The following is a 10,556-nucleotide window of genomic DNA, read 5'->3' on the forward strand; positions in this document are numbered from 1 at the left end:
TCTACAATGATTTAGCGATGGATTATGCTGAACGGTAATGACCAGGGAGGGTAACCAAGGCACCGGCGACGCACAGGACGACGACGACATCAGAAAGAGAGAGAAAGGCACAGAGAGGGGAGAGGGAGAGAGAGAGAGGGAGGGAGGGAGGGAGAGAGAGAGCGAGAGAGAGCTAACGAGACCTCTGAAATCTTGACTGCACGAATAGCCCATTGATGCAAAACATGAATTTGCAGCACAGAGAAGCAGAGGTAGATTAGCCTACCTGTCAGTGCAGAGACATGGCTGCGCAGACAGAGATGTAGCTTTTCGAACTTTTTATGGACATTAAAAAATCATCGGCAGGCAGACTGCTGACTTGTCGATGAAGATCCTCTCAAAGATTAGGAAGTGGTAAGTTTTTCCTCTGAGTTCTTGGTTGTGACACTTTGGGTGGGTTACAAAAACGACTTCCCTTGACCCTGCAGCTGCAACTTCGTCAGGTCTCTACACACTTTACTTTTACAAATAAGTAATCCTTCAATAGCTACATTTGATAAGGCTGGCTTTACACGGTGAAACTTTCACGCAACTTTAGTTGGTTGAAACTGAGGTGAAACTTGCAAATGATTTGCATGGTATTTTGCAATGCACTTGAAACGTATCTTAACTCAGCTGCAACAGTTGCAAAACTCTTAACTTTGTGGAACTATTTTCATGCAACAGCCAATCGCTGATAAGTAGGCTATGAATGCACTGATATGGCTCTCTTGGACAGCCATAATGAAAGAAAGTAGCCAGTGGCCGAAGAAAACCAACACCCTGATACAACACACCCGAATTGATATTATCCAGCTAGAATAATGAGATACAAAGATGTAAGTTATAATGACACTCCCCACTTGATACAGTATAATCCACTGTAGCGATGGAGAGAAAGTAAAAACAATATGACAGATGAAACATTACCAATATAGACCATATAGTGTATGAGACTTGATTATTTTCGAATTGCTTTGTGTAAATGTCAAGTTGCATGACAATTATGTTAATCCAAATTGCAACCTGCAATTATAGTTGCTGTCTAAAGCCAGCCTAAGAATAATATACAAATTATGACAGGATAAACTGTAAGTCTTGATTGGTATTATAGGAGTAGTCAATGATTTTAGCTTGGGAATTATAAAAGATAAAATGATTACATCCATGTGAAGTTGTAGTGAGATGCTGAATTGTTTGTGAAAACTTAACAGCATTTCTCATCTGACAGGTGACAGCTATTAGGCTACCTGCCCAATGGAGAAATATGAAAAGCTGGCTAAAATTGGAGAGGGATCCTATGGCGTAGTATTCAAATGTAGACACAGAGATACTGGCCAGATAGTTGCCATCAAGAAGTTTGTGGAATCTGAAGATGACCCGGTCATTAAGAAGATAGCCTTGAGAGAAATACGGATGCTGAAGGTGAGAAGAGATTAGTATCACCTTAGTGTACTTTAGTCCCAGCAGTATCAAGTTTACTCACATTTAACACCACACACAGACACGTGCACAGACACAGAAGACACGCACGAGTGAGCGCACACGCACACACACACACACACACACACACACACACACACACACACACACACACACACACACACACACACACACACACACACACACACACACACACACACACACACACACACACACACACACACACAGGTGTAATGCAGGTGCAATGCAGTCACACATAAAGACCAAAACACACAATGTAGACTAGAGTGAAAAGACACATTGTAATATTTAGTCTTTGCAACTTGTTAAGAAAACGGCATACAAGCAGAGATATTATTTTGCAGTAGTAGCAGCCTAGTAGTAGTAGTAGTAGTTGCTGTAGTAGTAATAATAGCAGTATTAGTACTGTAGTAGCACTGGTAATAGTAGTAGCAGCAATAGTAGTAGGCCGAGCTATGATTAGTCGATCACAGAAAATTAATTGTGAACTATTTTCCAGTATTTATAATTGATTAATTGTTTAAACTCATTTTTAAGACAAATACTACAATTATCTAGTTCCTGCTTCTTAAATATGAATATTTTCTGGTTTCTTTAGTCTTATATGACAGTAAACTGATTGTCTTTGGTTGTGAACTGTTGGTCAGGATAAAAGACATTTGAGGATGTCATATTTGGGTTTTAAGGGGAAAGTGATCCTCATTTTTTCACCATTTTGTGACATTTTATAGACCAAACGACTAATCGATTCGTCAAGAAAAGAACAGATTAATCGATAATGAAAATAATGTTAGTTGCACCCCCAAATAGTAGTTGCCTAGCATTAGTGGTAGTTTAATCAAGCAAACATTTGACAGAGTGGGGCAGCAGAGCACTGACACCGTGTCCATGTCCTCTTGGTCCTGCAGCAGCTGAAGCATGTGAACCTGGTCAACCTGCTGGAGGTGTTCAGGAGGAAAAGACGGCTGCACCTGGTGTTTGAGTTCTGTGAGCAGACGGTCCTCAACGAGCTGGACAAACATCCTCGGGGGTAGGTCAGGGGCAACACTGTGGTTCTCAACCTTTATACACCAAGTACCACCTCAGAAATGACCACCATTATGAAAGTATGAGAGGGAGGAAGCCCCGCGTACCACCAGTGGTATCCGTACCACAGGTTGAGAACCACTGGTTTCGGGGTTTCAGAGAATGTCTTGTAACTGAAACGTATACTGTAGGTTTGATCCCAAAGCAACCTTTGTTTTTACCAGCTGTGACAGCGGGGCTGGTATTATTTTCACCTTGTGAGTCGATGTGTGTGTGTGTGTGTGTGTGTGTGTGTGTGTGTGTGTGTGTGTGTGTGTGTGTGTGTGTGTGTGTGTGTGTGTGTGTGTGCGTGCGCGCGTGTGTGCGTGCGTGTGTGTGTGTGTGCATGTGTGTGCGTGTGTCTGTCATTGAAAAATGTGGTGCTGGAGACACCTAGCGGGAACTACCACAGAAGCTGTTTTGAGTACTTTGCCAGCTGTCTGTCTGTCTGTTTGTTTGTCAGCACGATGGCATCAAAACCATGAAAGATGCAGTCACAAAACTTTACAGGTGTGTAGTTGACATCACAATGGAGGTCAAATTCGAAAATGGTTGTGATCTGAGCTGCCCCTCCCCCCACACACACATTGCCCCTCCCATTTTACGCCTCTGGTTCACATTCACTTTAATCCGGTGTGGTGTGATCCCATCGCTTGATGGTCACTAGTTTTTTTGCGTACCATTGATTTGTGGTAGACAGACACTGAAGGGCCGCATGCTTACCTGTATTTTGTAAGTTAAAGTAAAAAAAAAGGTGATGTTAGTCCTTCACTGTCCATCTTCTCATCTGTAGTGAGTCGCTATATTGCTGGTCAACAATTTACAGGTCTTTTTTGAGGACTCATCCGTTTTGCACAGAGATTGCCATGTAATCCGATCATAACGTATATATTTTGTATATTTGTCAGACTGCTGGTTAAGACAGTAGGGCAGCAGAGGGCAAACAGGTGAACTACACAGAGGGTGGCAAGACTCTCTGTTTCCAAGAGACTTACAAGAGAGAATGTTGGCAGCGTGAGAGTGAGGGAGGCATGTATCAAAGAAAAGCTTGTCAAAGTCTTAAGGGAATGACAGCATTCTCTGTAGTCCATGCTCCCTCGTATAATCTGTGGCCACAAGACAAAGGAGAGTTTGGTTTGCGTTGTGTGAAATTGCACAGCTAGCGTAGGCCACAATGGCTAGTTGCTGCCTGACTACATGTCCCTTTCCCACAAGGCAGTGCAGCAGAAACTCTAGCTGCTCCTGAAAACAAAGGCGCCGGTTGCCGTTGGAGACAGGCACACGGTTACCCGGGTGATGGGGGCTGTGTAAAGCACCACTCCTTTTTGAAATAGCCAGAATAATAGATGTGAAAACGTGACTATTAAATGGCTTGTGTTTTGTTCCACTTACAACAATCACTATTGCTTTGTCTCTTGTTCCCTGTAGGGTCCCCGAGGCGCAGCTGAAGAGTATAGTTTGGCAAACTCTCCAGGCTGTTAACTTCTGCCACAAACACAATGTCAGTATATCCTTCAAGTATATTTCTGCTGGCAAGAACAGGCTTAATTTAGTAGACTTAAAGGGACAATCCACCGAAAAACAAGGCTGAGTTTGACAGTTATTGAGAGTTGATTTGAGTTAATGTGTGGACCACTGATGTCATTTGTGCATGAATGACATCACTGGTCCACAACTTCACTCAAATCAACTCAATAATTGTCAAACTAAATGAATGCCTGCAAAACTGTTTACAGTTCTCAGATATGTGTGAGATTATGTGCAGAATAAATACGCTTTTTCTTTTTTAACTTGTATGCTGTAGCCACTCCTCATATTGTTTGAAATATGTCTTGTTGCCTCACTAATCTCATGTATAATTGCCTCATTAATATGTCTCGGCATTTGTTCTTCCACTATTGTTCATCCACTTACCTTCTTAAATCTCCATTATTGCCTGCGTTAATGAGATAGACAGTCTCATAATGACACAGACCAGGCTCACCGTCTGTCTGTGTCATGTGTGTTGCAGTGCATCCACCGTGACGTGAAGCCGGAGAACATCCTCCTCACCAAGACCGGCGTCATCAAGCTCTGTGACTTCGGCTTTGCCCGCATTCTGAGTAGGTCATCCAGAGAGCCAGCAATTATGTGCATTTAGTGGCAATGTGCCTCTAATGACTTATTCAACAAGGAACCTATATCAGCTGATGTCTCGGGCCTCCTCACTTTCAATGTTATGTGAAAGCATTGCATAGGAGGAGCAGTCAGCCGGTCAGTGTGTCAGTGTCTCTGTTTACCAGGCCTGCCTTTGGTTTCGGTGTTTTGTTACCATAGATTAACATGTAGTCACTCAGCGCTCCTTGTAATCCCCTTCCCTGTAATGTACTGTACATGCGATTCAGTGTTCAATATTCAGTGTGTGTCCTCCCTTTCCTTACTCTACCCCGTCACTTCATTTGCATCTCTGTCTGTGTCTGTCTGCTTGTATACCTCTCAGCGGGTCCAGGAGATGACTACACAGACTATGTGGCGACGCGGTGGTACCGCTCCCCTGAACTGCTGGTGGGGGATACTCAGTATGGCCCCCCTGTGGACATTTGGGCACTGGGTTGTGTGTTTGCAGAGCTGCTCCACGGGAACCCGCTCTGGCCTGGGAGGTCGGACGTGGACCAGCTCTACCTCATCCGGAAAACGCTAGGTATATTGAGAAGAGCTGAGAAGGGCACTCAAAGCCCCTGGAAACCAAAAATACATATGTTTTGAGCTTGTCACACCACAGAAAAATATGTTATTAACCACCCATCCAAATTTGAAAGACAAAAAACGTCACCAAGTATATAAAAATAGGTTTCGAAATCATGAAAAACTAAGCAATATTCTCTGCTCTGAAACTGTGGAGGCGTGTCTGCTGAAGTGCTCCCAGTGCTCCGCCCCTCCCCCTACAGTGCTGCACCACCTGATACATTCTGATGCCCCTCCCCCTACAGTGCTGCACAACCTGATACATTCTGATGCCCCTCCCCCTACAGTGCTGCACCACCTGATACATTATGATGCCCCTCCCCCTACAGTGCTGCACCACCTGATACATTCTGATGCCCCTCCCCCTACAGTGCTGCACAACCTGATACATTCTGATGCCCCTCCCCCTGCAGTGCTGCACAACCTGATACATTCTGATGCCCCTCCCCCTACAGTGCTGCATAACCTGACACATTCTGATGCCCCTCCCCCTACAGTGCTGCACCACCTGATACATTCTGATGCCCCTCCCCCTACAGTGCTGCACCACCTGATACATTCTGATGCCCCTCCCCCTACAGTGCTGCACCACCTGATACATTCTGATGCCCCTCCCCCTACAGTGCTGCACAACCTGATACATTCTGATGCCCCTCCCCCTACAGTGCTGCACCACCTGATACATTCTGATGCCCCTCCCCTTACAGTGCTGCACCACCTGATACATTCTGATGCCCCTCCCCTTACAGTGCTGCACCACCTGATACATTCTGATGCCCCTCCCCTTACAGTGCTGCACCACCTGATACATTCTGATGCATCTTTTTAATTTGCAGATTCGAGGCACTTCAGCCTGATTGCTTTGCGGAGCTTATTATATAATAAGTCTGGAGCATATTGCACGCCCACTTCAAACCCAACATCAGGAACAGTACAAAAACTTAAATGGCAATATTTAGGATTTGGATTCAAAGTAATGTCTTCAACTTTCAGAGGCTTACTATTATGCACATAAGACCCTAAATTACATAGAATGTTATTGTAGATTTGGGTTTCCAGGGCTTTAAAAGAAAAATCATATTATTAAATTTTTTGGTGTCAGTGACAGAATGCAATCCTTTGATCTGAAACATTTTAATTCCATATCACTGACCTTCAGAAATGCTCAACACAGTGGACAGAATGAAGCGTAAAAACACCTTATTGCTGCTAAATTATGACTCCCCCCCCCCTTTGTGGTTTGTATAAGCAAATCGTATGAGTGACGATTTGGACGACATCTCTCCAGCCACCTTGTTGATCTGTGTTATCTTCCTTTGTGCATGAATGTGAGGCGAGTGGCTACAGCGTTAGAAACTTTCAAACTGCAAGGTTATTGGTTGCGATTGAAGGAGAGATTTTTACACTCAAACACAGTAAAAAAGTGGCAAGTAATGATGTCACTGCAGTTCTGGTCTCGGCTGGTCTTGAAATAAAATCCTGAGTCTGGCTTGCCCGAGACAAGACCGAGGCCGATGAGGGGCGAGTCCGAGACGAGACAGAGACCATCAAAATGTGGTCTTGAGACCGGTCTCGAGACCAAGACCGGTCTCGAGTATTCCAACACTAGTAGCCACTGCCTTGTTACGATATGATACGATATACTTTATTGTCAGTTTACACTGAAATTTGTCTTGCTTTATACTTTCGTTAGTGATCTCCTGCATTCTGTGTGTGAACACACAAACATACGTGCACAGCACTCACACATGCATGCACAAAAAACACTTATTGGAATATTATTTTGGCATTTGTTTTGCCTTTATTTAAATTAAAATTTTAAAAATTAAATTGAGAGAGGGGCATGATATGCGACAAAGGTCCCAGGCCGAACTCAAACCCAGGATGTTTTAGTCATGATATTATTGTGTCTTTAACGTCACCTTGTAACAAATAGTTAACTTCACACACAGGATTTGATGCTCACCTCCAAAAGAATATGCTCTGCATTAAAAGCAATGTTGCTTTTGACCAGCAGATGTCGCAGTGAGGCACAGTGCCTCACTGTTCAATATGACTTTGGTCTCAATGAAAACAAAATAGTATAAGGGAGTTTGAGATTTTTGGGGGGGGTTTACAGTCAACAGGGTGATCTTTTATAAAGACAGCAGATGCTTGTTAAGCTTTGCGGGAAACCCTGAATCTATCTATCTATCTATCTATCTATCTATCTATCTATCTATCTATCTATCTATCTATCTATCTATCTATCTATCTATCTATCTATCTTATCTATAAAATTGAGTATGTGGGCAATGTTTGTTTGTTTGTTTGCTTCAAGTTCTGAGTTCGGCCACAGCTATGCCGTTTTATGTGCGATCGGGCTGAAACCTTCAGGGTGTGTAAAGGGCACCCGTGTGGATTTTTTAATTATTGCAGATGAATTGCCCTAAGGCTGATTGCCCTAATGCTGAGGCTATAGTTCAGTGATGATGTCACGATGGGCTGTACAGGTGACCTGACGGAGCCGGATTTCTTAATTAGGTGATTGCCCAAATTACGATGTCATAGAGCAGGCGAGGCCGCAACACGCAGTGGTCATCAGTGATGTCATAAGAGCAAGTGAGCTACGGGTGAGGCCTAGTCTATTTATTTAAACGAGGCATCTCGTGTGGCCTTCCCTGCAGCTCGGCTGCTGTGTGGCCTTGCCTGCCCTATTGGCGCTCTCCCCCCCATCATCACTGATGATGTCATCAGTGGGATTTATGACATCATTGATGATGTCATCAGTGGGATTTATGACATCACTGATACATCATCAGTGACATCATCACTGAACTATAGCCTTGTGTGTGTGTGTGTGTGTGTGTGTGTGTGTGTGTGTGTGTGTGTATAACATATAAATAGCTTAAAAGTATGATCATTCAGCTCAGCTGTGGGGTATATATGTCTATTATCACGCCCCTTACTCAAAACACATCATGCCATGTTGTATTGCATTCCAGTCTATTGAAATTAGTCTAGAAAGAGGTAACGTTATGGCTGAGTCACTATGCTTATCTCACAATATTCATACAAAACAATAATTTGCGATATGCGGTTCACAATTAGATTCAGCCACAATACCATGTATCAACAAAGTCTGACTGGGCAGAATTATCTTTATTTCAGAACCTCAAATCTTTCTAGCAATGGCATTGTCTTGCTATAATGTAAACAACAATGAAAACATGTCATTACAAAGTGCAGATAATATACGGTAATTTGGATGTAGAGCTTGTGAAATTATGATGGGCAAACCATCTCATTTGTGATTACTACTCCAGCAGAATAAAATGCACACACACACAGTATTTCCACCAATACACACACTGATTGAAATTTTGACACCCAGTGAAGAGTCTGATGATCTTAATTTTGACCTCAGGTGACCTGATCCCTCGTCACCAGCAGGTGTTCCGCTCCAATGTCTTCTTCAGTGGAGTCAATATCCCCGAACCTGACACCACGGTATGAATCCTGTTGCCATGGCGATGTCATATGTACTTAATGGACATGTGATCAAGTGTGGATTATGTTATATTATTCTATTTATCACTTTACCTCTAGGAGCCATTGGAGAAGCGCTTCCATGGAGTGTCTCCTCATGCTCTCCAGGTTATGAAGGTATGTAGAGTATGTTTGTGTGTCCTTGCCTGTGATCAACCCCCAATCGGCTAATATAAACAAAACGGAAAATGAGTGACTGAAGGGCCTTTTTTAAAATAGTTTTAAACAAAGTAATTTTCAAAGTAAAACTCCTATTATCTATTCAATCTACATCGACATCTTATGGACAATTATCTATTTTCTGATTTTGAAGTAGGTTGACCCAATCCCTTAGATGTATGACCACCTGACATATGATGTGAGTTATGCTCGATATTTTGAAAAGCCAACTGTGGATGGCTGTCTGTGTGTGAGCAGTCATGCCTGGTGATGGACCCTTCCCTCAGGCTGTCCTGTGAAGAGCTGCTGGAGCTGCCTTACTTCCAGGAGGAAGGAGGAGCCAACTGGGGGCGCGAGGGCGAGCGCCCCGGAAGACGACATGACAAAGGCTCCAGACGCAGACAACCAGGGGTATGTTATGTATGCAACACGGTGGCCTGATGCTTACAGAAACTGTGCCTATGTGTCCTGTCAATGTGTCCCAGAGTTGGCCACTGTACCCCTAGTCTCGCTTGACCAGACTATCTCCACACCTCCTTTAGCGCTGTACCAGCACTGGAGAGCCTGGCTCAACCCTCTATCATTCTGGTATAGGGAGAGAAAAAAATGCTCTGCCTTGTTTGCATCTCTTTAAACCAATCAGAATCGTCTTGGGCAGCACTAAGCCCAGCGACGGACTTGTTTTGGTGGAACCAAATCGCTAAATCCCTGCAAAAGAAAACGCCACATAAAACAGTAAAAAACGTATGCCAAGCATGTAAAACCTGCCTGCCTCGCAGGTGGTTGTTGTTTCACGTAGTGCCATAGACTTTGAAAACACGGCGATAGCGGAAGTCTGAAACGGACGCCACCATTGGCAGAGCTTACTGTATACCCACAGCCTACTTCCGTTGAGTCAGACGACTCCCTACCCAATAGGGGGTAGAGGGTCTAGTAGATCTAGTGCTACGTCTAGTAGTAGTATCTTTGGTAGTTCCTGTAGTTGACTCTATCTCTCTCTCTCTGTCTCTCTCTCTCTAGCCGCAGTATCTGCCTCAGCTACCAAGCAGCAACATCTCGCCGGCACCAGATGTCAAGAATAAGGTGAAGCATAAATATGACCATCACCTGCCCAACATTTGACTGAGCACGGTTTGGAAGTCTATGTGGAGCAAGTTGAGCAACAGCTCGATGTACAAGATGGACATGTACTGTATTGTGCTTTCTGCTACATTTGGATACATACCAATTTGAAGGTACAAAAATTGTTGGTGTGAGAGTGAGAAAGTGTATTTTTACTGTATGATCAAACAGATATCAACTTTCACTAGCCCACAGACAGAATTGCTTAGATTCATATACAACATGATCCCTAGTAGAGGTGAAATATTTACAGTAGCGCATGTTAGGTAATATCAACATATCATTTTAAAAGAATATCAAGTACATTCTATGATATTAATGTTGAAGAGACACCAAACCAAATGCAATAGATACTGTGTACAGCGCTTTAAAAATATTTCTTGTGAAAATCACTGGTGTGCCATCATCACTTGGATAAAAACCTCTATGGCTTCCTTGTTTTCTGGTGCGACAACAATAAAAAACATTTCCCTGTT

General features: G+C 43.5%; 1 protein-coding gene across 2 annotated transcripts; it reads left to right on the top strand.

The window, feature by feature from the left end:
• Positions 1-261: 261 nt before the first annotated feature.
• LOC310777017 (cyclin-dependent kinase-like 1) lies at positions 262-10,112 on the top strand. Of its 2 annotated transcripts, none has more exons than XM_083637261.1 (10): positions 262-393; positions 1,250-1,443; positions 2,391-2,512; positions 3,976-4,048; positions 4,559-4,649; positions 5,027-5,227; positions 8,678-8,760; positions 8,860-8,916; positions 9,217-9,369; positions 9,979-10,112. In XM_083637261.1, the coding sequence occupies exons 2-10, from the start codon at positions 1,276-1,278 to the stop codon at positions 10,078-10,080; spliced, it is 1,050 nt and encodes a 349-aa protein (XP_083493387.1). In that variant the 5' UTR covers positions 262-393; positions 1,250-1,275; the 3' UTR covers positions 10,081-10,112. The 2 variants fall into 2 exon arrangements, with proteins under 2 accessions (XP_083493387.1, XP_083493388.1); XM_083637262.1 differs by lacking the exon at positions 262-393 and adding an exon at positions 414-482.
• Positions 10,113-10,556: the final 444 nt, after the last annotated feature.

This window comes from Poromitra crassiceps (genome assembly GCF_964638095.1).
Source record: "Poromitra crassiceps genome assembly, chromosome: 5".
Classification (NCBI taxonomy): domain Eukaryota; kingdom Metazoa; phylum Chordata; class Actinopteri; order Beryciformes; family Melamphaidae; genus Poromitra; species Poromitra crassiceps.

Bases quoted from the DNA above. Each gene is read 5' to 3' on its own strand.
- LOC310777017 (XM_083637261.1), top strand. From the start codon at position 1,276: ATGGAGAAATATGAAAAGCTGGCTAAAATTGGAGAGGGATCCTATGGC. The intron at 5,228-8,677 runs GTATATTGAGAA...TTTTGACCTCAG, and splicing joins CCTCATCCGGAAAACGCTAG to GTGACCTGATCCCTCGTCAC. The intron at 9,370-9,978 runs GTATGTTATGTA...CTCTCTCTCTAG, and splicing joins CCAGACGCAGACAACCAGGG to CCGCAGTATCTGCCTCAGCT.